General features: G+C 40.1%; 2 protein-coding genes across 4 annotated transcripts in view; one reads left to right on the plus strand and one right to left on the minus strand.

The window, feature by feature from the left end:
* TTC39A (tetratricopeptide repeat domain 39A) overlaps nt 1-25,182 on the plus strand; it is a 52,192-nt gene extending 27,010 nt beyond the window's left edge. For all 3 annotated transcript variants that reach the window (XM_085586275.1, XM_021529240.4, XM_085586276.1), the window contains 10 exons: nt 2,182-2,290; nt 2,906-2,973; nt 3,103-3,162; nt 3,926-4,087; nt 5,686-5,777; nt 6,735-6,855; nt 9,360-9,471; nt 11,295-11,409; nt 12,100-12,216; nt 15,179-25,182. In XM_085586275.1, the coding sequence (XP_085442401.1) occupies nt 2,182-2,290; nt 2,906-2,973; nt 3,103-3,162; nt 3,926-4,087; nt 5,686-5,777; nt 6,735-6,855; nt 9,360-9,471; nt 11,295-11,409; nt 12,100-12,216; nt 15,179-15,299 (1,077 nt within the window). In that variant the 3' untranslated portion in view covers nt 15,300-25,182. The remainder of the gene's footprint in view (nt 1-2,181; nt 2,291-2,905; nt 2,974-3,102; nt 3,163-3,925; nt 4,088-5,685; nt 5,778-6,734; nt 6,856-9,359; nt 9,472-11,294; nt 11,410-12,099; nt 12,217-15,178) is intronic.
* RNF11 (ring finger protein 11) overlaps nt 24,619-26,076 on the minus strand; it is a 30,211-nt gene continuing 28,753 nt past the window's right edge. Inside the window, exon 3 of the mRNA XM_021529230.3 lies at nt 24,619-25,839. Within this exon, the coding sequence (XP_021384905.1) occupies nt 25,668-25,839 (172 nt within the window). The 3' untranslated portion in view covers nt 24,619-25,667. The remainder of the gene's footprint in view (nt 25,840-26,076) is intronic.

Consider the following 26,076-nt stretch of genomic DNA (forward strand, 5'->3'; position numbering starts at 1 on the left):
CAAGCAAGTATTAAAATATTAATAACAGCTACTTCTAGATTTCTTTTATTTACGCTGTGTCTTCTACCGATTGTTATGACTTTAATACAGAAAGTTTTGGATATTCAGGTGGCAGAGTGAAAAGTAAACAGCCTTTTATACCTCTGCTGGACTAGATAGGTTTGTGGATATTCCACAGAGTGCACTAACTTGCTCAGTGAGCTCCTCATGCCTGTATAACTACTCAGTTCAAGAATTTAGAATTAAGGGTGTCAGATTTGCAGCCCTTTTCTGATGAATGGGCAATATTCTTAATCCAGTTACTGCTATCCAAGATGTAGTCCTGTGTAACATGGGTGTGGATTAATTCCTTGTCCATAGAGATTATAACTTTAGTGTTTGGCTGCACTCAAATGTGCTTTTGAGACTAAAACATAATTGAGATCAACTTGACAAATGTTACATTATTTTATATGACAAACAAAGTCTGTTTGAATCATTCTTAGTGCTATTCACGTATCATTATATATATATATTTAATATGGAAGATACTGTAAGGCCTAGTTTGAGTAAAGGCTCAGTGAAATGTCAAGCCTGAAGATTTTTCATTGCAAAAAAATGTACTTTGGAAATTTTTTTTACCAAAATTCATTCCAGAGAATATTTTGTTTTACTTCTACCTTGAAGTGCTACTTTTTAAAAATACAAATATTTGTGGGTTTCATCTGGGCAGTTTGAAGAAGCTGAATATATAATATTTTGTTACCTATTTGTATCCATCAAACTTTTCCTCTCAGCAAAAAATGAAGCTGGTTTGATTTTGCTAAGTACTTGATTTCCATTAAGTCACTGATTTTCTGTAATGATTTTGCTATCTTTTAATTTCTTTTGTAATGACATGCAAGTCAGTATTTTCATTATTTTAGAACTACTAGATATTATAATAATTGATCTGCAAATATGAGTAATATTTTTCCTTGTAGCAGTAATTAATGTAATACATTGAGTTTTTAAAATAAAAACACAGACAAAATCACAACCTCCCCTATATTTATGTGAAAACAATTAACTGCACTTGTTAAGTGCAAAAATAGATATCTGAGGAAAATGAGAATATGATTACAGGCTTCAGTGTTTACACTGTAAGCAATAGAGGCGTGGTGCTGTAACACCCCTCAGTCAACAAGGGCACACAAAAGATGTAAATCTGTGCTGGGATCGTGCTCTGAGGGCTCTCCCTGATGCCCTTCCTCTGACAGACATCCCTCAGGGTTCCTATTTATAGTGTAGCTGGTTTGAAAAGGTTTCCTTGTAGTCACATACATCAAGTTCCATTGACCTTCCAGTGCAGTGAGGGAGTAACTTTTAAACAGATTTTGTCCCAGAACACAGTGGATGTCTTACTGTGCATATTTAAAATTAGGAAGATCTCTTGTTTGATGCATTTGCATATTTATATTCTTGCTGTTGATATCCTGGAACTAGTCCTAGAATGGGCTGATAAATGCTCTTGCCTCAGGAACTTGAATTCCTAAAGTTGGTTATCCATCATGCTGTCATTGACTATGAACACACTGTTATACTTGATTGCTTTAGTTCTTCCCAAAGGGAACAGAAATACTCTTCTTTTCATCATATTTTTCCACTGGTAATAGTGGGCCAACATCATTGCAAAGCTCCTTTTGTTCTTGGCATACTTTAAAATGTCTTTTTGCCCTGACATCTTTTGCTCTGCTTGTTGCAGATTTTATTTTCTTGATACCTTTAACTCTTCTGTGCAGTGAACCACAGCAAACAAGAATGCACTGTACAATGGTGATGTGTGGGTTTTGTTTTGGTTTTTTTGTTTTCAAAACCCTGTGTTTTGTTTCTGGAATGCTGTTTAGCAGCACTTGGATCACAGGGTTAAGTTGTCTCTCATTTTCTTATGTTAATCATGCACTACATCCCATGTTGCTGCTCTGTCACCAGGTGTTTTCCAGGCTAAGCAGTAACTCCATGAAAAACTATTAGATAAATGAATAGGTGTATTTTTATCTTTAATTGCTGTGTAAACAATTAGTGCATTTTGAGGAATTTTTCAGTGCCTTTTAGGGAATTTGTTGAGTGAGCAATCTGTAGCTGACCCTGCAGAGGTTAAGCCAGCAAAGCACAGCCCTGGTTCTTTCCCAACGCCTTGTTCCCCTCCCTGTGTTTGCACAGGAACATGGTCTGCTGCAGCTTCAAGAGGGAGCATCATCATACAGCTTTAGGTCGGTGCTGTGTACCATGCTGTTGCTTTGCTATCATACTTTCATGACCTTTGTGCTAGGTAAGATTGTTTATAATAACTCTTGGATTTGATTAGTTCTTGTGGGACACAAAGGGGAAAAAGATGATTCACCTATTTGTTGGTGAATTGTTTGTTTGTAACCAGATTAAGTGTAGGTCATTTATTGGCCATTTTACAGTAATGATCAGAACTGAAGAACATGTTTTCACTTTTAAAATGGAGGTTTTTTTTAACAGGTGAGAAGGGAGATACTGGGGATGGCCAAGAGAGTTATGAGAACTAAAATCTGTTTTTAGCCAGGTGCATTGTTGGGGAAGTAAAAATAATTACTGTAAGTGATAATTGCTTTGTTGACATTGGATTTTCTTTGGGAGGTGACAGCTTCCTGCTAATGTGTATTTCTGTATTATCTCCTGCTAAATCGTTCTACAAAATGTGTTTGTGCCTGAGTTTTCAAGTCAGGAAGCACAATGTTTTCAGGGCTTCCTGCTGCTGCCTTAGTGCAGCACCAGCCTGTATTTATGCCTTAGTGGAGAGAGGAACCAATATGTTGGCCAATTGAGCATAGAAAATCAGTACCTTGCATTCCTGTTCTCTTTTTTCTTTGCTTTGTTTTCTAACTATTTTTATCACTTGCATTTTTACACATTCTAGGGACAGGAAAAGGAAATGTTGAGGAGGCAGAAAAACTACTTAAGCCTTACTTGGCACGCTATCCAAAGGTAAAATGAACCATAATTTATTTGTTGTGATCATTTAATGTTTTCATGCCAAAATTGAAAGATCTAGACTGAATGGCCAGATTGAAAGCTGTTATAGAATACTTGTGTTTTTATTATTATTTATTACAGGGAGCCATATTCCTGTTTTTTGCAGGCAGGATAGAAACACTAAAGGGTAATATTGATGCGGTAAGTAATCATTTTGCTCTTAAGAAAGTAAATTTCAAAACCATTGGAAAAATTCCTCCAGGAATGTTATTTCCTTTTTGGCTAATGTTTCCTCTGGCTTTGGCCTATATGAATTTGTAGTTTATTGAATTACAAGCAGGAATTTTGATCACTATTTTGACTTGTTTCTCCACCTCATTTTGCTACCCCTCTCAATTTCAGGTGATAATGTAGTCCACCAGTATTAATTACACAGTTTTGTCATTGTCTTTCCCATCCTGAGGCAGATTGTATCTTTAATGAGACCCAGTGGTAATCTTTCACCTTCAGTGTGAACAGAGTCATAAAAGACTTGAAAAAATAATTAAGATGAAGAATGCATGTCCAAAATACTCTGAGACAGAGTATCAGCTGGTGTGCAGGGCAGTAGCTCCCTTGAAATGCATGAAAGTGCTGCACTAAATGTCAGCTGAGCATCTGTCGTCTGCCTTCAGTTTCCTAATTTCCCAAGACACAAACATTCATTTTGAGTATGCTTAGAAAAATAACTTCAAGAGTGGGGAGCTCTGTGGCAGGGTAAACTTGCTAACACCAGCATGACTGTGTAGCCAAGAATCTCTTAGGTAAAGCAAACAAATGTGATTTTGGGAAACACTGGGCTGGCAATAATTTGGAAGCTGCAGGAGCCATACAGGCAGATCCTGGAGCCCCAGTGCATGTTACAGCTCCTCTGTCTGTGCATTTACACCTGACTAAGGCAGTGTTTGTAAATCTCTGTGTGCAGGCAGTCAGTAGGTACGAGGAATGCTGTGAAGCTCAGCAGTACTGGAAGCAGTTCCATCACATGTGCTACTGGGAGCTGATGTGGTGCTTCACCTACAAGCGCCAGTGGAAGATGGCTTTTTTCTACGCAGACCTGCTGAGCAAGGAGAACACTTGGTCCAAGGTAAGTTCAGCAGAACAGGAGAGCAGGTGGCCTTGTAGTATCTATTAACTTTCAAGCAAATTGAGTTGATTTTTTGTAGCTTTGAAGGTGCAGACTGTAAGGTAAACCTGGCCTGCTGTGACTGCTACAGAATGATGTGAATTGCAAACATCCAAATCTGAACAGATGGTGGGCAAGCAGAAATCTTTTGGGCCCAACTGGTAGATGAAGAGCAACTTGTTAAAGATGCTGTGTTGTGACTGGTTGTGTCATCAGATGTTGCAATTAATGGTGCAAGTTGCCATTTCTGTCATTATGCTCTGGATAAAAGCTCTTCTGCTGGTGAGTGAGGTTAGCCATGGTGGCGCCTCCAGGGTAATAAATACAATTAGAGGTGGTGCCTATCCCTGTGCATCTGGAAGGGAGGAGCTCTTCAATCCAGAGCCCTGGTAGCTTTCCTCCCTTTCTCTTCTCTTTTTGCCTTTTTAAAAATGGGGGTTATGTTTCCCCTATTCCAGTTACTGGGAATTTTCCTGAGCTGGCTGGACTTCAGAAATACTCTGGGCAGGGGCTTAGCAATGTCATTCACCATTTCCCTTGGGACCCATGAGCTTGTGCCCCTTCAGGTTCATTAGATGGTCTTGAACTCAAACTTCTCCTGCCCTGGGCAGTTCATCTCACATTCTCTGCCTTTGCTTTCTGTGACTTGGGCTGGGAGGCAGGGGTCTGAGGGGAAAAAAAGTCAGAGTTCCTCAGCATTCTCCAGATCCTGGGTAAGCTTGTCTCCTGCTTTCTTCCAGAGAGGCCCCACATTTTCTCTAGTCTTCCTTGTATCACCAACACACCTATAGAGTCTTTCCTTGTTGCTCTTTCCATCCCTGGCCAGACATCATGGCTTAAGTTTTCCTAACCTGATCCCTGGCTGTTCAAACAATTTCTCTGTGTTCCTCCCAGCTACCTGTCCTTCCCTTCACCCTCTGTAGGTTTCCTTTTTGTCTTGAGTTTGTCCAGGAGATCTTTTTTCACTCACATGGGCCTCCAAGAGTTTTTGCCCGACTTCCTCTTTTTTTGGGATGCATTGCTCCTGGGCTTGGAGGAGGTGATGCTTGAATATTAACCAGATTTCACAGGCCCTCTTCCCTCCAGGGCTTTATCTCATGGGACTCTACCACACAGATCCCTGAAGAGGCCAAAGTCTGCTCTCCTGAACTCCAGGCAGTGACTGTTTTCTAGAACCTACTATTTGGGATATGTTGCCAAGTTGTGATGGGACAGAGACTGTATATTATTAGGTTTTTTCTCTGGGCATGACCTTATCTTAGGTTTTCTAGCATGTGTTCCTAAGAGTGTTAAAAACTTACTTTACTCAGGAATGAGATTTTTTCTTGGAATTTGGACACAAACTATTGGCTGATACATACTAAGCAAACACATACATGATTTAAAAACAATATTCTACATTCACTTTCTAAAATACTTACCTCTTATTTAAACTTATGTAAGACTGTGAGCAAAAGCAGCAACTGCTTCCCTTTATGTTGCTCTTTTGTGCTTTATATGAATAAAGGTGATGCTGTAAATTCATTTTTCTGTATAGATATTCTTTGTTGCACTTTCAGGCTACTTACATTTACATGAAAGCTGCTTATCTCAGTATGTTTGGACCAGATGACTGCAGTCCTTTTGGAGACAGCGAAGTTGAATTATTTAGGTAAAATTTGCAAACTCACAGTTACAACAATTTACTACCTTTTCATGTCACAGTGTTGGGGGAACAGAGGCAAAATTATCATGCAAATAGCAATGGATTGGTAAGAAATTGAAGAGTTAAACATCCCTTAGACTAAAGTGCACCCTGAGTTCAGACAGCAGATTTCTCCTGGCCATACAGTGGCTGCTGCTGTTCCATGTAATACATTCTTTTTCAGTTACTTCCTTTAATCAAAATGGAATGTAGGATGTGAAAGCCTTCAATGGATTATGCTGCAAGATGTGTTCTTCCTTAGTGGGAGCATCAGCACAACTTGATTCTTGAGTTCTGAGTCTCAGAGGAGTAAGACATAATTAAATGTGCAATTAAATCTATGCATTATAAACACAGTGAGATAACCTCACTGTGTTAATGAAATGTTTGAGCTCAAAAAGGCTTGCTGGGGCAAAGAAAATTTGGTTACCTTAGGGTTTACGATTTTTATATGAAATCTAATATTTTTAAATGTGATTACATTACTCTTTTCAAGTTTTCTGTGTCTTTTGTAATCATTATAAACAGATTTCACTGAATTTGGAATACATTATGAAGTGAATAATTTTAGTCTTTGGGAGAATGGGGAGACAAAAGCTAGTTTGCCTCTTTCTTAGTCTGTGAAGAGAGATGAGCCCTTTATAAGTCAGGTGCATCATCTAATTTAATCTTTCAGTGGGGAAGAGTCCCTCTCCTCCTGCTTGATTAAAGAGGAAGCCTAGAGATAAACGTGCTCTGCATAAAGACAGCTTTTGTGAGTATGTATTGCTCAGCTTCCCCGAGGTAGCAGTAGCCCAGTCTGTAACAGCTTTTTAAAGTTCTCCTTGGTTTGATTTTTTTTTTTGTGTTGTCTTGAAGTTTGAATGTCTTCATGTCAGAGGTTCATAGGGGGAAAATTCCTTATGTTTTCCTTTAAACTTTCAGGATTGTTCCCAGCCTGAAACTGAAAATTGCAGGGAAATCTCTGCCCACAGAAAAGTTTGCAATTCGGAAAGCACGACGGTATCTCTCTTCAAACCCTGTTCCTTTGCCTGTCCCGCCTTTGGTAAGCTAGAAATATCCACACACACTCCCTTTCCAACATATTTGTAATTTAGAGAAATAAACCCGAGATAATTGGAATAGTATCTTTCTGTGTTTCTAAGGTAAAACCTCTGCAGGAGACTGGAATGTTCCCAAAGCAAAGCCAGATGAATGCAAGGAATGCTGTAAAACTGGGGCATGCACCAGCCACAGGGAACTCAGCCAGCTGTTTGTGACACGTAAATGTGTTGCATGTGTAACTCATTATTCCAGCTATAGAGTAGCGTGCTCCCAGCAGCTTTCTTTTGGTTCCCTTTGGAGGAACTTTGCCCTGGGTCTCTTCTGTCGTGTCACTTGCTAACAGAGCACTATAAGGTACAAGGAGGGGTGGTGTCAAGGAAACAATGGATGGTTTGGGGCCTGCATGTAAGGAGCTGCTTAATGTGCCCTTGAATGTTTGCAGTTTGGTGCTCTCCAGAGCAGCTCATGGGTGCTGGGATGAAACAACTGACTCCTTTGGCCACCCCAAAAAACTCCTGCGACTGCTGGGGTTTTTGTTTAATTTTTTTGTTCCTTGTAATTCCGTCCTGTCTCTGTTGACAGTAGCATTGAGACACCCATTGCACTTAGAAAAATCTGTCTGCAAAGAAAATGTAAAAAAGAGCACAAAAGGGTTTTGAGTCCAGGGATTTGCCAAGTGCAGCGGTGTTAACTCTTGCAGTGCTTTCAGCTGTTGTGTTTTTAAGAAAGAGATGGATAATTAGTGAATATTCTATAAGAAAATGCCAGAACAGAGAGAGCCTCTTGGAGACAACTCCCCAGCCTACCAGGGGTACGTGACACTGAAATAGTTGTTACAGCAGAGCATGGGTAGTCACCAGGGGCCACATTCCACTAGGAAGACTGAAGTGAGAGAAATAATTCGGTTACTTTGATGTGCCTTTCAGGTTTCAGAGGAGTGTACACACCTGGGGTTTGGCTGGGCTGTCCTGATGGGATTTTGGCAGAGCAGGTTTTTGTACCAGGAGCTCTCTGGCTGGGCACATCCTTGGCTGCTGTGCAGTTACATTTCCGAGGCAGCAGATGCCGCAGCTGAACAGATAAAAGCACTTTATAGATGTGGAACTGGGAACAGAATCTCATCTCCAGGATTTTTCTTTTCATTATCAGGAGACTTACTGGAAAGAGCGAGTCCTCAAGCAAGCCTTAGCTCAGAGATATAGCTTGAATAAATGTGTTTGAATACTTCTGTTTGAAAACCATGTTAATGAATCTGCATTAGGTCCAGTAAGCTCAGCACAGGTTTTCCAATCAACAGAGACCAGATGGTGAAAGCAGCAGTGACTGGGGTTAACAGGCTGTTTCAGCTATTCTATCCTGACAGCATTTTGTGCCACAGTTCCACAATTCAGTTTTTCTATATAGAAATTTTATCCAAATGCTTTAAATTATCACCCACAGATAAGGTCATATAAATAAATAGAATAAATATATCACACACTGATCTCTCCTCTCTGGTGATCAGTGACAGGGCCTGAGGGAATGACTTGAAGCTGTGTCAGAGAAGGTTAGGTTGGATATTAGGTAAAGGTTCTGCCACCCCTCCAGAGGGTGGTTGGACACTAAACAGGCTCCCCAGGTAATGATCACAGCACCAGTCTGACAGAACTCAAGCTTTTGGACAACACTCTCAGGCACAGGGTGGGGTTCTTGGGTTGCTATTGGGCTGGACTCAGCAATCCTGGTGGGTCCCTTCCAGCTCAGGATGTTCTGTGATTTTATGATTAAATAATGTCATGAAGGCCAGTTGTAAGTCATATAATATTATCATCTTTCGCTTTATGATTGGCAGTAGCAATGGGCACATTTGGTGATATACTCTAAGAACCCAAATAGCAAATAGGAATTCAGCCAATAGTTTTTAATAAAACTTACTCTAAAGACAGTTGAATAATAAGGAAGTTGTTTTCTTTGGGAACATCAAACAAACCTGAGGAGCATAAGAAGTTTGCAGTTCAGATTTAAAATGTTGTCTGTTTGAAACTTGGCTTAAAGGTTAGAGGTTTTGGTTTTCTTTTTGGCTTGTTTTACTCTCCTGAAATTTCATAATTTTTCTCAGGAAGCAGTGCATTGCAGTTATTTATGGGTATTACTGCCTTTGCTAGGATAGAATTGAAAAAAAGAGGAAACCTTAATGAAGAGACAATTAACCATGTGCCATGAATGTTTTGGGTCTGTTTTGTTGGTACTTGCCTTCTTCTATAAGTGAGAATGTGTTTGCATACTGTTCAAGCAATTTCCTTTGCATTGTTAGCTGTAAGTGGCTCTTGAGGCATCTTCCAGGGCTAATTGGTTCTGAAAAACAGTGTAACAAGTTTTCAGTTGCAATGAAAATACATTTTGACAAACTGACTTTATTTGAGGAACCTGTTACTTTTCCATCATGTAGAGATAAACTGAAGTATTTGAAAACTACATTTATCCAGTGCTGTAATTAATGGTGCTGTCATTTCTCCCTGACCCCAGGAAATGATGTATATCTGGAATGGCTATGCTGTAATTGGAAAATGTCCCAACTTAACAGAAGGCATGTTAGAGACTTTAAATGAAGCAGAAGAAGCATTGGCAAGAAGTTCAGGTAACCAGTGATAGGGTTTAAGCAGTTACTGTACACTGCAATAGCTAGAGATATTATCTGTGAATAGAGACACACTCATTAGTAAAGTTAATTGGGTCACAGGAGGAACATAGATAATGAAACCATAAACCGTTTATGCAGATAGGAATATTTTATATTTTTAACGTAGCAAGTATTTACAGTAATAGTAAGTGATTTTTCCATCCACAGGTGTGTGTTAGGAATGGTTTATGACATGTGATAAAGGTCTGTTTATTTTGTTAGAACAACGTCAGCATATTCATTGACTTCATTACTTGGATCCTGAAGCTTTGTTGCCCTCAGATTTTGTTACCCTCAATTTTGAAGGATAAATATGAGAGGAGTTGGGTTTTTTTTTTAGAAGTGCTGTCAGTTTGTGCGTGACCTTTGGGTTGAATATTCTGGTGTCACCAGTGTGCTGCAGAAATGCAGGACACCAGGGATGGCCTTTCTGTCGATGAGCACAATATGGGATTGAACTGAAACTGCCTCTGCTACCACATTTTCTGTCAGTCTCTTAATTAGCTATCCATGAGAAAATTGAATTAGTGTTTATTTCTTGTCAGTCTTTCCCAGTTCTTGTGGGAGTGCAAGCAGTCTGCACAGCACTTGTCAGTTTTTCCTTGACCAATAATTGATCCTACTACTATTGCATACAACCTTCCTGCAAAAGGATCAAGCCCCTGTTGACAAAGGAATATAGGCTAAAACACTGCATTGCAGTCTCTTCTAGGGCCTTGGATTTCTGTGCAGTGAGTTACACAAGATTTGAAAGGGTTGCCTGATAGACTGGCTAAAGTTATCTATATTTAATTAATTGAAAAAGAGAATGGGAAAATATTTTCAGTGAAGGTGACATCTTAGAAAAAGGCCTTTGACCTATTCACCTTCTTTGTCACACATTTTGTTTCATTATTTAAAATAAGTGAACAATTTCCCTGTTCCCTCTTTTTCTTAGTAGGCAAGTTGTGGCTAAGGCTGCGTTTTGCAGGGATTTGTAGCACATTCACGTTTGTAGAAGACTATGAGGACATATAATTGAAAAGGGGGGGTATATTTTAAACATGCCAACAATTTAAAGTATTGCCTGTTCAAAATACTGACTTGCTCTTTTCAGGCATATTTAATGAATTGGAAATAAGCAACCAAGCTGAATATTTTGCCTGTGAACATTTAAGTGTAAGCTGCCCGTATGGATTGGCTAGGAAAATCTGGCAGTTTTTTTGATACGTATTATGCAGAAATTTTCTGAGGGAGAAAGAGTGTTGATAGTAAGGATTTTGAACTAGGTGAAGCTGGTAAGACTCTGGGCTCTCAGAAGTATAAACTCCAAAGAAGGTATGGTAAGATGTGATGTACACCTGTTTTTATTTAGCCAAATGAAGGTGGAGAATTGACAAAATTCTTGCCCATTAATAGGTCCTGTCAAGTCAGGAAGCAAAAGAGCTGTACAGGGAAATAAAGGCAAAGGGTTGAGAGATTGTAAATTGGACTTTAATATTCACAAAATGGACACCTTAAATTAGCTCTTAGGTGTCAGAGCAGTAAGATTGTGGAATAGCTGTTCAGTGGGAGTAGGGAGGGAAAGAACAGCCCAACAACTTTTGGACAAAGTTCAATCAATTTATGAAAAGGTTGATATGTGTTTGTCTCTGCATTAACTTAAATTCACCATCTTTTTTTTTCCTATGTTCCAGTAGATAAACTGTACTCACACTTACCTTCAAAAAGCTTCCCTACAGGCAGGGAAGTCTTCTCTGTTATAGAATTTTCTAAAATGTGCCATTTACTTCCTGCTTCAGCTACAGAACTACTGGCAGATGACCGGTGTGTGATCAAGCTGTTAAAGGGATTATGCTTCAAGCATTTGGGCAAGATCTCAGAAGCAGAAGACCACTTTAATTACATCTATTTAAAGTAAGTTTTCATACCTGGCATGTAGGAGAGCTCTTGAGTTTCAAGTAAGAGGAGATGCAACCATGATATGAATAGAAGGGAGAGGATTGCAGTATCTTTAGTGTTTTCTTCAAGATGTTTAAATTTTAATTTCCACTGTTATTAGCCATGTGTTGAAGAATATAAAATCTTCTGGTTTTATTTTATTTTTAAATAATTTTTGAAGTATTTTCTCCTTTTTGGAGGACTGTAGGTGCACACAATTTTTCAGATACCACTTAGCTTTTATTGCCCCCTTCTCTTCCCAGTCAAGAAGCAGCTGTACCCAAAAATACAAATGCACTCTGCAGAGACAGGTGGGAGCATGATTATACTGGGACCTTCTGCACATGATGTGGTGAATGACACCTCTTTTTGTCAGCTCACATGGATAGAGCTCATGATATTGTCATCTTTTCTGACATCTCCCTGATAATAAAGGCATTATTTTCTGATCCTGAGATTATACATACTGTGTAGGATGCTTATGCAAAATACACATTTAATAACCCAGAAGGGATCTTTCGATAGAGAACATGACAAGTGTTGTAATAGAGATTGATTGCTCCTTCTGATCTTAGCTAATCTCCTATTTATTTGTGTTTGGAGTTGTTAAATGAGGGAAACAATATATCATTTCAAGGTCTCTAGGCTATTTCTTTTCCAATGCAGTGAGAAGAAGATAAAATATGACCATTATCTAATTCCAAATGCCTTGCTGGAGCTGGCAATACTGTATCTGGACCAGGATAGAAAAGAAGAAGCAATAAAACTTCTGGAAAAAGCAAAGTAAGTGAAAAGGCTGTGTTGGTGTCTGATGGATCAGTTTGGTGTTTTACTGGTTAGCAGGAAGCAGAATAATTTCATTAATATAATGGAAACTCTTTTTTTTTTTTTTTTTCCCAATGGGACCATGCATGCCTTAGTTTTGGTTTGGACCTTTCCAGTGGTAGGTGTTGCATTTGTCCAGTCTTGAACTTGAAAAAAGAGCCAAGAAAAAAAGTATCTTAATAGGACTTCCATAGTCAAAGGCTTCCATAAGAAATAATCCATGTATAACAAAATGTAATAACCTTTGTAGACTATTTGCTTATTCATATAAAGGATGTATTAAATTTAATCAAAGCTCTGTGTTATGGCTAAAATAGCATAACTTAAATTGATGGCCAGCACTGCCTGTTTCTTTTCTTGATGAAATACATTTAAGATAACACTTCACATTACACTTGGTGTCTTTGTATTGTTTCACCTGCATCAAGGCAACTAAAACACCTGCTTGTGTAATTGATTTTTCTAGCAAAGTAGGTTTATGGGAAGTTGGACTTGATAATATGTGTTCTTTATTATAAAATTAACAAAATACGGGTTTTGCCTCTGTTTGAACTTTTATTTCTCTGCTGGGCCAAAGTTCTGGCAGTGGTGGGGAGGAAGGAAATCCAACCCAAACAACTCTCCCTCCTCCTCAAGCATCCAGCAGCAGCAGGGTAGTTCACCTCTGCCTGGGTCCTGAATGACTCCAGATGTGCAGAGTCACTGCCACAGGTGTGAGCAGTGACAAAACTGATGCCTGCCCTTGGGTCAGAGGGTCAGATAGAGTTTTTATGTTGCTTTTTGTCCAAGTCAGGCAACTCTGCAAGGCAGAGTAGCAAATCAAGCCTAGCAAAGATTATGCCAAAAGCCTGTCAGCACAAAAATTAAAATATTGCAGTCTTTAATCTCCTGTGCTTCTGCGCCTCGTTCTCTGTAGACTCATGGAAGATACTAAGAGCAACAAAAATTGCATTAGCAAAGTGCAGTGGAAAGTGTTTCAATTGGCTTCATGTTCCTCAAAACACACCTCTCCTGTCCTCATTTCTTTTGTTCAAATTTCTCTTAACAAGAGATCTAGAAATGAATGATTTGGAGCTGCTGATTCCAGCTGGAACTTCTGTCATTGCTGCTTGGCCTGGCAGTTTTGAGTGTCTTGGGTTCCCTCAGGAGAAGATGTTTGCTTTAACAGACAGCAGCTCTGAGAAATGTGCTGTGCCCAGTGTATGAAAGCTGCTACTCAGACTTGCTGTGCTCAAAGAACTCTTGTAAACTGTAATGACTGAAAAAAAAAAAAAAACCTGAACCAACCAACCAAAAAAAAAAAAAAACCAAAACACCAACCCCACCCTCATTATAAACCCCATTGTTTCAGTCAGTCATAAATAAAGGTGCAGCTCTTACATTTCCACCTGTGGCATTAAAATGCTCTGGGTTTATGAGCTTTCAGCTACCAACTCTGAATGTCTCAGCAGCCATGAGAGGGAGGGCAGAGTGTTGGTGGGGCTGCAGAATTCAGTTTGCAGTTGGCAGAGCGCTTGGCTGGTGCGTGACATTTGATTTGCCTGACCTAAATCCACGTCCTGCTGCTGGCTTGGATCCTCAGCTCTGCGAGGAGTGGGACGAGATGATAAACAGTTTTGGCTTGGTCATGCACTGAAATATTTCTATTTGTATGACTGTAAACTACAAACAAGAATATCAGTGTACTCATGAGAAATACAGGCTCGGCATGACAAAATCCATTTCATTTAAAGGAAAAACTCCAAGGGGTTTCAGATCAGCACACAGCAGAACCTGGCCACCTCCTTTTCTCAGTCAGCCTCTTGGGTGTTGCATACATAAAATTATAAGCTGATGTAGGATGGGCATGGAATTCCTTGTTTTCACCAAGAGACTGGCACTGCTACAGACAGATACCACGCTGCTATGCTTGGTTTGATATATGAATTTAGAACTTAAATACTGTTAAGATTCACAGAGTTTAATACTTAATGTTATGTTTCTGTAAAGATGACAAATAACTTCTATGAGAAAATTAACATGGTGTAATCCTGTTTTGTATCTGGATTCTGTATCCATCCTGTAGGAGCTGACATGTTAATTCCTACTAAGTAGGATCTGCAATTTCTATGTGGTCCTGGGGCAAATTTTCTTTTTTTAATATAAGCTTTTCCATGAAAATATAGGTTCTCTCATTCTCCCAGTAACTCTTTAGAGTATGACAGAACTACTGGAAACTATAGGCAGATGACAGTGTGGAGCTAGGTACTAGATGTGTGTGGTGGAAATCCTGCCAGTCTTTTCCTAGGATGGTGAATTGCTCCTCAAAAGCTGATATGGAATCTGGTGTGTGCCCACTTTCCACACTCTGGAGCAGCAACTTTTCTGCCTTCATTTCCTACACACAGAAATCACATTGTTGGCAGCCACAGGATAGAGATGGGTTGTTTCCCTCCTCTGGATCAGGACAGCTTTCCTTCTCTCTCTCTCTTTTTTCTCTTTTTTTTTTCCTCCTCTCCTCTTTACTTTCTTGAAATGAGTATGCCTTATTAAAATAATTTTTTAAATGCTGAAAATATTTGTATTCAAAGCTGTCAGTTACACTTTGAGAGGGAGAAAATTTTTTATAATTTCTGAGTGTAAACTAAGTGGATGTTACAGATAATTAATATAGACTCAATATTTTGATTGAGTGGACCAGATTCAATTTCTTACTAAGCTATATTTTTCTGGTAATTGCCAGACAGTGGAACTACAAATAAAGAACAAAGAGTTGCATTGTTTGGCCAGCAGCACATGCCCTGTATTTTAGAGTAGGCAACAAAGGAGCTTGTGAAGAAATAATCTTTTGCTACTGTTTTAAGTAAAACAGTAATACAAAGATAACTTAGAAAGGTTTTTAAAATATATATTAACCGGAGTGAATCTTCTTTTGTTTCAGACAAAACTACAAGAATTACTCCATGGAAACAAGGACACATTTCAGAATTCAAGCTGCCCTGCACCAAGCCAAATCCGCCCCAGAAAATGGAATGCACTGTGGAGCCTCGGCAGTATCGTAACTTTATCTTCTTTGATGTTCTGTTTGTTGCAAACTTTGGTGCAGAAGATTACTGACACTTTAAAATTATTTTTCCTTCTCTTTCAAGCCAGTGAAAAACCAAATAACTTAAAGTTTCAAAGGTGATGCATAAAACATTAATCTAGTGTAATAACATGGCAAAAAAATCTCTCAAACCAACCATAACCTTGAAAAATATTGTTTTTCCAAGAGTGTTTTTTTTGACACTTACACACACCTGCATCTGTGAAATTCATTTTTCAATTGTGTGCCTTTTTCTTGCATTCACAACATTATGTTGTAGCTTGCTTAGTGAAAGGGGAACATTTGAAAAGAAAAACAGCAAAACTTTAAGATTTCCAGATTTAATCTCAGTTCGTTCTGAATGTCTATTTGGATCCATACTGCTAGCAGCTGAGAAGGAAGCATTGCTTTTTCCCAGTACCCACTTAGTTGGAATGGTGGGAGAAAATCTCACAGCAGGGAGGAGCTCTGGATCGTGGGTACATCTAGTTGTGCACAGAAAGCTTCTCTTTACCAGCTCCTACCAGTCACATTTTTGCTTCTGTAAGAACCCTGCTGATGAAAAGAATGGTCTCCCTTATGCAAGTACCTTGACTTTTTCTTTAGTTTGGTTTTCCTGTCAAGTCTGCTGCTTGTAGCAGCTGAATTAATTTGCTGAGGATTGCAGGGGAAAAGGTGGTGATGGCATAAAACTGCATCACTTCTTTGACAGTGGGAATTCTTAGGAAATGTCTTTTGTCAGATGAGCATGATCTGAAGCTTATGTCAAATTGAAAGCACAAGTCCTTGAAGGTCATTTAGGAAATGGCAACACTGCAGTGGCTGGAGCAATACAGGAGTTACTGTGACAGTGCAGCCCTTCCTGCAGTGACTGCTCTTGGGATTCCCAAGCTGAGATGTCCCTGTTGCACAAGGCTGATGTTCCCTGTGGGAGGAAGCTAGGGCTGGAGCAGGCTCCCTTAGCACAAAGGACAGCCCCTTATCCTTCTGCTCTTTATGGATCTTTTGGGAAATTTTCTGTGTAAGGGGCTTTGAGAATAGAGCAGTGAGCTGGGTCTGCTTTCCAATGCTGCCATGGAGTTCCTGCTTTGCTGGAAAACTGGTGAAGTCAGTGGTACCACAGCTTTGCCTTGTGTTTGCTGTTCTCCAGGCTAGCTCCATGTCTGTATGCCTCTGGGGTTTTGGGACACACTTCTACCTCCCTTTTGAAAGAGCTTCTTCCCCATTACCCATTCTGATGGGTGGAGATGGGAGGTCTTCTGACAGCCCTTTTTCTCCAATGGAGACGTTTGTCAGGAGGATTCATATCTATGTACCTCACAGTGCATATACTTTCTAAAGTGATTGTTCCCAGCAGAAGAGAAAAATGACAGTTTATAGCTCTGCATTTGCCTCCTCAAAGGAAATAAAATTGTTTTATAACTGTAGAATAATATGCAAGGAGACAGAACCACCAGTTGCTCAACACGGAGAACTTGCATTGTCTTAAAAATAGATGCCCTTTATAAAAGTCTTTGCAAGTTAAAAATCATAGAAGAAGAATGCATTTTTTAAAGTAACTTTCTCAGATAAATTAAGTTCTGATAAATTTCTTGATTCAGATAAAATTCAGTATAAACAGTTATGCTATTTACATGCTGCACATCAAAACTTCAGTGTAAAAATTCAGTCATTCTTTGTATAGAATAAAAAAAATTTCTTGTTCTACTTCATGCATATAACGCCTCTTCTTCCAGTTGTGTCCTTTTCAAATATTTTGGCAGCCTTAGCATCTTTTAAGCAAGTAATTCCATGTGAAAATTAGCATATATTGTACTTTGCAGAAAGTGAACAATCCTTCTGAGTACAGATTGATTTCTCATCTTTGAAATTTCACCCACAACTCGGTTTTGCTTGATCTTAGATCACAAAAGGATGTACTATGTGCTACTCAGACAGCTTCCCTGATGCTTTGCAGCAATGATAATCCTAAGATTTTCCTAAGGTTTTCATAACCTTCCTAAGATTTTCAGAGTCATCTTTACCAGCACCAGTCACACTGTGGGCCTGATCTCCACCTTCAGCTGAGTGCTTTGTAGTTCACTGTGGTATTTCACTCTGACCCCTTGGCTCCCAAGCCATAGCAAATAATCACCTTCCTGGTGCAATGAGGATTTATGGACTGTAATAATATGGATTCACTTGAGGAGAAGATGAGTGGAAGGTCTGATATATTGTCATTGTGTAAGTTTTTTGATGTGTTTCATTTGCAATTGCCCAACATCACTCTGCTCATCAGTTCCTTCATTTTGGTGCTCCTCTGTGGCAGGGATCCAAACTCCTTGGGGTCAGGCTGGGATGGAAGGTTGATGCTGGGCTGGTTTTTCCATTGCTCCTCCAGCAGTGCTGAGTGGTGCCTGGAGCAGCTCTGCAGGAGAGTAAATTGCTTCATCAGTCTGGAGTCCCAAATGCAGTGAATCAGGGGAAGCACAAAGGTGTGAGTTCTCCCCTCAGGGTACTCAGCAGAAAATAGCAAATATTGTCATTGAATTGCACATCAGAGACTGAAGCATGGCCCAAGATTCAAGAAATGGAAGTATGACTGCAGAAGGATATATCCACATCTCAACTGCAGAAGGAGCAGTTCCTTCTGCATTCAAACACTGAACTGTCTGAGAAATGCTTGAGAAACCCATTCTGTGCACCAGCCTTAGCCAACAATGCTGCAATCAGCTCTTCCCCATCCTCAGCAAAGCCAGAGATCTTACCCAAAGACAAAAATTATTAACTCAAACAGCAGAAAAGTTTTCTGCACTTGGTATGACCTTTATCATAAGCCCCACAAACTTTATTTCTTCTTTGATGTATTTTTTTTTTTTTTAACTAGGAAGTGTTTTCCTGCAAGTAACCAAGGAGAGGTAAAAATTCCTACTCAGTTTCCTGGATGTCTGCAGCAGCAGCCGTGGTGCTCCATGAGACAATGCTGTCCCCTGAAAGTGGTGCTGGCAGGAAGGGCAAGGCAGTAAAAGGGGCATCCCTTCTATCATGAGCTCTGTGATGTGGGATCCCTGTGTGAAAGGTCTCTCAGTGAACTGAGGGAGGAGAGGGCTGAAGAGCCAGCAGCTCCTGCTGAGGTCTGCTCAGGTGCAACTGCATCAGCCCCCAGCTCCTGTGAGTAACATGGGATGAGATACAAACTGTTGGGTGAAGGATGCTGGAGCTGGACCTGGACACAGCTTTTCTGGGTGGTTAGAAGAGAATTTGATGATGTCACAGCCATGCTACTGTGATCTGGAAACACACAATTAAGATTGCTCAACTCTACCTGTGTCATAGGAGCCTGTTTTGCTTACTGACAGGCAGTTCAGTTGCCATCCACAGCTGACACGTGCCATCAGGGATGGGTGGTTTAGGGACTGTCCCCTTCTGACTGTGCCTGGCCTTGGGCTGTTTACTCCTCAAAGCTTGGCTTAGGAAACAGCATTTTATGAAATACAGCAGCGTAGAATAGGATCATATCAAACATTTCCTCCCATTTCACACTGGTTTTGGCATTAAATTCTGTATTGAGTGCTTTAATATTTTTAGTTATCTGTGGCCTGACTAAAAGCTCACAGGCTGACAGCTTGTGTTCCTCTGGCCCAACAAAGGCACCAATAATGTTTCTCCATGTGAGACAAGGCTTTCCTACAGGTCAGTCCCAGAATGCAAAAAGCACTCCCAGGAGTTTAAATACAATACTCAGCCTCCAGTTCCACTTGCAAGATGCATTTCTTTGCCTTCTCAAGCAAAAAAAACAAAGCAAATGTGTATGAAATGACCGAAACAACACATTCAACACTGTTCCCCCTCTGGGAGGAAGAGGAGAAGATAAAGAGGTGAGTCATGTTGTTTACTGCTCTACAGGAAAATGGGTAATGGTTGGCAACATCACTGATGAATGAGATTGGGCAACCTGAACAGACTAGAAAAAAACTTGCTTCTTTTCTCATTATGTTCTGCAAATACATTTTGGTGGCAGGTGATGTGCAAAGCGTGTACCAGCAAGTGTTTTAATTTAATGATTTGTCATCATAGAATATTTTTTAAAGATGCTATCTAGGCTTGCTTCAGGTGTTTAAAAAAAAAATCTAAATACTTTCTTTTAAGAACATGCCCAGTCAATCCCTGTCTCCAAGATTTATGAATAGCAACAGAGCTAATAAATACCTGCATTGCACTGTGGTAAAGTTCTGCATAGTGTTTGCTCAAATTCAGTCATGACTCTGTAGGACTGGGCTTTACTCCATTATTTTCTGTGGTTTTTTTAAACCTCAGGACCTACTTATTTTCACTGCTGGCTAAGCATAGGCAAAATGTTTATTTAGAATTATGCATTGCAGGGAAATCTACTTGCTTTCTCTCTCCTTGGCTGTTTTACAGGAAGAATACACAACAGATCAGTCATAACCCCCTGCATGCTTTTTATGGGTTGATTCAATTTTTAAAAAGGCAAAGAAAAGTTCATCTTGTGCTAGCAAAGTACAGGAACAGCAGTTTCAGGCCTGTGGCCTAAAAGTATTGATGTGGTGGAAAGAGAAGATAGGCAGAAGCTGCAAAACTCTGGATGGTTCTCCTCTTGCTATTCCTTTCATCCCTCAGCGCACAGGGTGTGAAGGTAAGAACAGCATCCTTGGTGCTGGAGCTGTGTGGGATGTTTGTCTGCAGTGCTTGGTGTCAGCTGTGTCCCAGGGGCAGTCCCAGGAGGAGCTGGTGCTTTGGGAATGCTGTGCTTTCCCTGATGTTCTGGGGAAGGTGCCGGTGTGAGATGCCTGCAGCTGCCTCTGCTCTGCAGATGTGCAACAGGAACTGTATCTCAGTAGAGTTCAGTAACTCGTTCTGGGGAGTGGAGCAAGGCTGTTAACTCCAGAAGATCCTAGAATTACATGGCTCATATTCAGTGTCATCTTCATCTGGGTACAGTACCCAGCACTGCTCTCACCACCACTGGGTTGTGCAGCTGCAGAGGTTTTTAGATGCAAAGGTCAGGGCCAGTTACAGTTTTGGTATTTCAGTCACAGATACAGTAGCAGGTTGGAAGGGATGTCAAGGATCATCTGGCCCAACCTTTCTTGCCAAAAGCAGATGCTAGGCAAGGTGGCCCTGCATCCTGTCCAGCTGAATCTTAATTGAGAGATCTAACATTGTCTGGGAGATTATTCCAATGACTGATGCAATTGTGGAAAATGTGGTTTGTCTTTCATTCTTAGGGCTTGTGGATACTGAAGTCAGGTTTCCATTCTATGATGCTGGCTGGGCTTGTCACTGATGCAAATATATGTTGGTATTTCTAAGGAACAGCAAGAATTCCATGCACAGTGTCTTTGCTACAGCTCTGTTGTTGTCTGATTTGTCACACACACACATACATGAAGAAAAGCATATATAAATATACATAAAACATCAATGTATGTATGTATACTCAAACACAGTGGTAACAGGTTCTGGAGCCAAAGCTTTTTGAAAAGTTATCAGAACTGCTTGAACTATTTATTAAATGCAGGACTTAAAAAAGGCAAGATACTTTAAGACAGCTTTGGTGATGGCTGAGGAAAATGCAGAGTTTAAAGGCCTTTACTAATGGCTTGCAGCAGGATCACACTGCAGGACTGTGCAGTTTGCAGCCTTCTAGAAGATGAAATCCCAAGGCAAACCGGCAGTCTAGCAAGAGCCCTTCAGTGGTGTAACCTCACAAAAATGCAGTTTTATGCTCTAGATTTGAAGGGCATCAGTTTTCACTCTGGACTAGCAGAGCTCTGCCTCAGTAGGATAGGGCCTGGGATGGCTTTGTCCCGCTCAGAAAAAAATCTGGGAGTGATTCATCCTTTTCCCCCTTGAATTCTTGCCTTGTCTGCCTCCCTCAATCTGCTTCCCCAGCATGAATCCTGGATTATAGAGGCAGCTCCTGCTAACGTGGCAGAAGTGTGGGCAAGAGGCTGGAGAGGTGAGGTTTGTCTGTCATGGTGCAGTGAGAGCCCTGGCAAAAGGGCAGCCAGGGAGCGGAGTGAGGCTGGGAGAGTGCTCGGTGCGGGCAGCCAGGGCCCGTGCACTGTGCCATGAATCCACTTACTGCTGTGTGCAGAGCTCTTGAAATGCCTTCTTGCAAAGAAAGACAAATGTTTCGTAAGGGTTGGTGCTTCAAAGAGCAGGTTTATTAAGTTTCTGCTGCTTGTTTTCCAGCTGGGAGGACAGAGGAGGGCTGGGGGCTCTCTGTGCACGCTCTGTGGCTGGGCCCCTCTTGCTGAGTAAGCAAATACCTCGGGCTGTGGGAACACAGAAAGGGCTCTGCACAAAGAATTTCTTCATTATAAACTCCTCTCTGCAGCTTTTACTTAGCAAAGTGTCAGAGCAGAGTGGATGTTGTAATGAATCAGTTGCTAGCTTGAAAATACAATTATTTCTTCTGCTTAAATCAAAAAGATGCTTTAGCAGAGTGCATTTAGACTGTTCTCTTTATCACAAAGCATTAACTTTGCATTTCATACCAAGAATTCCAAAGCCCCGAACACTTATCCCAGAACAGGTTTAAATGCAAGATAATCTGCAAAGGGTGGTTAGCATAAATTATATTCTTCAAAGTTAAATGCTATATAAAAGGAAAAGTTATAATCCTTGAAGCTGATTTTTATTCTGGGTATTAAGTCAAGAAGGGTACTTCTGAACAGATTTTATTCATGTGTTTTATAGGCTGTCAACTAGAATGTATGTTTTTAATAAAAATGTGGTATCTGTAACAAACTGTGTGTAATCAACCAGCATCCACATTTTTTCCTGAGTCCTTTTAATCCAGGATTTAACTGCTGAGAGACCCTGTATGTTTAGTTTCAGCCATCTTGTTATTTATTTCACTGACAGTCTGACTCAAAAGAATTTTCATCTTTACCACGATTGCACAAGGACAGGAAGTGTTGAAGTCCTGAAACTGTGGCAACTGAAGTAAATTCAGGTATTTCATAATCCCTCAACCCAGAAATGTACCCTTCTGTCAGTGAAGACTGCCAGCCTTCCAAACACAGAACTACTTTCAGCCCTGGGAAGCTGCAAGACCTAAGAGCTTTTAAATATGTGGCTCGTGTTCCTTAGAAAGAAATGCTCTGGGCTGGGTTTGTTTATATATGATTCTTCCCCAGATTTACATAATGAACTGACAACAAGTAATAAAAGATTTTACCATCCTTAGATGTAAAATGATTAAAGTGGCAATTCCTGTAGCATGCAAGAATTTTTAAGCATGAAGGTCTGTACAAAACTGAATATTCCTTACTTGTCATTACACCTCTGGCTTCAGGTTTGTGGGAGTTTCTCTCTCATGCAGGAGACAAAATCCATTTCCTCTCTAATCTGCAAGTGGAACCCAGGCACATCCTTGCTGTGCCTCCTGGGTGCAGGTGCTGCTCCCTCCCAGTGCAGGGACAGCAGGGATGTGGTGCCACTGGCCTGGGGCGTGTGGGTTTGACACTCTTGTCCCTTGTGCTGCTGGAATGGATCCTGCTGAGCCCTCAGCCCAGCTGGGGCTGTGCTGTGCCACTGCCAGCTCCAAGTTACAAGTGCCACCACTGCTCTGTGTTTCCAGCACACTGCACAGGCCCCATGAAAATGCTCCAAAGCACCAGCCCTTGAGGGCTGTCGAGCACCTCCAAACTCAGCTCCTTGCACACAGTGGCTGAAGAGGCTTTTTTGTTTGTTTTTTCCTTCAAACTGCTTTGCAGACGTTTTCCTATGGGCCTGCCCACCCTGGCATAAGAAGGACTTTGGGTGAACAGGTCCAGGTGAGTCAGAGCCAATTCCCTCCCCTCACTCAGCTGCAGGAGACTCCAGCTGGGAACAGCCTTAATGTGTACGAAGTGCAAGTAATTGTTAAGACACCTCTAGGAAAGGAGGTAAATGTATCTTCATCGTAGAAATAAGACACAGATCTGGTTCCACAATTAGCTAAAATTCAGGTTATACTTTTTTTTTTTCATTAAATTTAAATCAATTCTTCTTTGCATTTGAATTAGAAATCACCCAGAAGTGTACCTAAAAACTTGAAAAATAATTTGATTTATTTGTTATATTTACACATTTGTCTTTCAGCTAAAATTTGAACTTTTCTGTAATGGTCTTGTGTCATCAGCTCCAGTTTTAGCCCTTCACATCTTTTTGCTATTTAACAAGTATTTTAATAGAAGTAATTTCTTCTCTTAGCCCAGTCAGTATCAGTGTTAAAAGTTCAACTGCTCAGGGGTCAGCGGCCTAGGAAAGCATTCAGCTCAGTAACCCATCACTTCCTACTTCTTTTAAATCTTTCTTAATCAAGTCTTGTAATAAATAAAGATTAATACCACCATGACAACACTGTTTTTTTCAAATTGTTCATTTGCCAGTTTTAACAAGATAAAGAAATGAATACTTAATGTGGACATTGTTTTACCAAAAAAAAAAAAAAAAACCAAAAAAAACCCAACCCCTGAAACAAACGGACAAAAAGGAAGACACAAAGGAACACACATGGAATGATGAAAAGGAACAATGATATTGCACAACTTCAGGTCTCCCCAGATTTTGATCCATGTAATTAGGTATGTATGAATTCAGCAAAACGTGTCCAGATAAATGTGTGGCCATTTGAGTGAATCTAGAACTGCAGAATGTTTTCAGTTCCTTTTGACTGCTCCTTGGAGTTCCTCTCTAAGGGAGCAGGGTGCTGTCAGCTGCAGGAATAACAAACAAATGTCGACTCTCCATTGTGCTGACCAGTTATCCATAACCCACAGAATTACAATTCTCCTCTGCTGTAAATGTACTAAGTCCTCAAAGGACCTGGGTCTTTAAACACAACTTCTTGTATCAAAAACTCAAACTACATCTGAAACACAATCAGAGAATATCCCCCAATTTGCTGTGGTTAACTTGAGATTGTGTTTCATTTCATGAGACCAGGGCTTCTCACTGTGTCAGGGTGGCACTGGATGCACAGAAGTCACAGTCAAGGGAGTGGGGGAGAAGAAAAAAGGAGAAAATCATGCTAAGTGGGAAAAGGCCTTTACAGCTACAATCTTTGCTGAAGCCTATCTTAACAAGCACATACTGTTTGCTACAGAAATCAGGGAATTGTGTCATTCTGGCTATAGCAGGACTGTTTGCCCCTCCACTGCTACCCTGACACTCTCTGTTTATATAAACTTTGCATTTATGTGCAGAACAAAGTCCGTTTTTCTCCTCTCTCCATTCATTCCTGTTTGGTGGACTGATGTGCCAGCCAGCAGGGCTCAACAGATACATTTAATACAGGAGACTGAGATACAGTATGTTTATTCTTAACTTCTGATAACCTAAGAACTACAAGAACGAGAGATGCAGTATCCATTTGCTATTATCCAAGACAACCATTTTAGGGAGAAAAAAATAGATTAAGTGATCAATGCTAACACTACATTAGTTCCAGATTTTTTTTTCTTTTTTCAGTTATGGCAGCTTAACTATTTATTCATTCTGGCCCACTTTTAATCTGATCAAGTTAAAGGTCATATATTAAAGGACTGTTATTTCATCAAAACCGAAGGAAGTTATAAAAAAACCCCATGAAACCACAGTTTCACTGCAGGACTTGTGTCATATCTTCATAATCTGTATCACTTGTAGAAAAGGGATAATGCATCTCAGTTTGCTTATAAGCTAGGAGATCACTTTGAAGTCTGCATATTCCTAACTGCAAACAAAATATAGCACTTTTAACAGGTTATAAATAAACTGGTTTTCAAGCATAGAGCCAGCCCAACAATAACAATACACTATTAAAAAGACCTAAGGCAATGAATTCCATCTCCAGTGGAAGAAAAAAAAAAAAAGAAAAAGAAAAAGAACTGTGCAAACAAGCTTAAAACTATTTCTTTGTGCCAGTGTTATAAAATGTAGATTTCAATAAAGCCTTGACCCAAATGCCAGGACTTGTGAAAAGAATCAGAACAAAACTGGTTACTTTATTTAGGAAAAAAATACTCTTATCTTGCTGCTAATAAAATCGGATACACGCAGTTTAAACATTTACAGTTGCTGTAACACTTTACACAATTCCTATATATGGGTGTAAGAACAAACATTAAAAGACAATGGTGGGTCAAGGCTTTACATTAAAAATAACAACCTACTTTTCTATAATCTCTAAAATACTATGTTTTCCAATATTTGCAGCCATTCAGGAATATTTTTTTATTTATTTATTAGGAAATGTATACTTTGTGCATGATCTTAATTCCTAATTCCTGGCTCTTTGGGCTGAATGACAAAAGGATCAAACCCATTGAAGTGGATGGTCTCCTCGAAGGTTCAGTAGAGAAACCCTGGCTCAGTTAGTCTCATATGATGAAAGCAGTGCTGCATCCACTGGCTCCATGCAGGATGGACAGGTAAAGGATCTCATCAACCAGTCATCTATACAGTCCAGGTGGTAAATGTGCATGCACGGCAGAAATCGGATAGGGTCCCCATAAACAAAGTCCATCATACAAATGACACATCTGGAAGGGGAAAAATAAAATATTAAGCTCGCTGTTGCCAATCTTGAAATTAAAAACAGCGTAATATCTATTCCTGGATGCTTTTAGTATTTGTAGATACTGTGAGGAGAAGCCTTGTGTAAGATAAAGGAAAGAGCCTCAAATGGATGAAGTGGTTTGGGTTAAAGGGACCGTGGAGCTCACAGAATTCCAACCCCCTGCCCTCAGCAGGGATGCTACTCACCACATCAGCCTTCT

The sequence above is a fragment of the Lonchura striata genome, chromosome 8, assembly GCF_050655825.1.
Source record: "Lonchura striata isolate lonStrDom1 chromosome 8, ASM5065582v1, whole genome shotgun sequence".
Classification (NCBI taxonomy): Eukaryota; Metazoa; Chordata; class Aves; order Passeriformes; family Estrildidae; genus Lonchura; species Lonchura striata.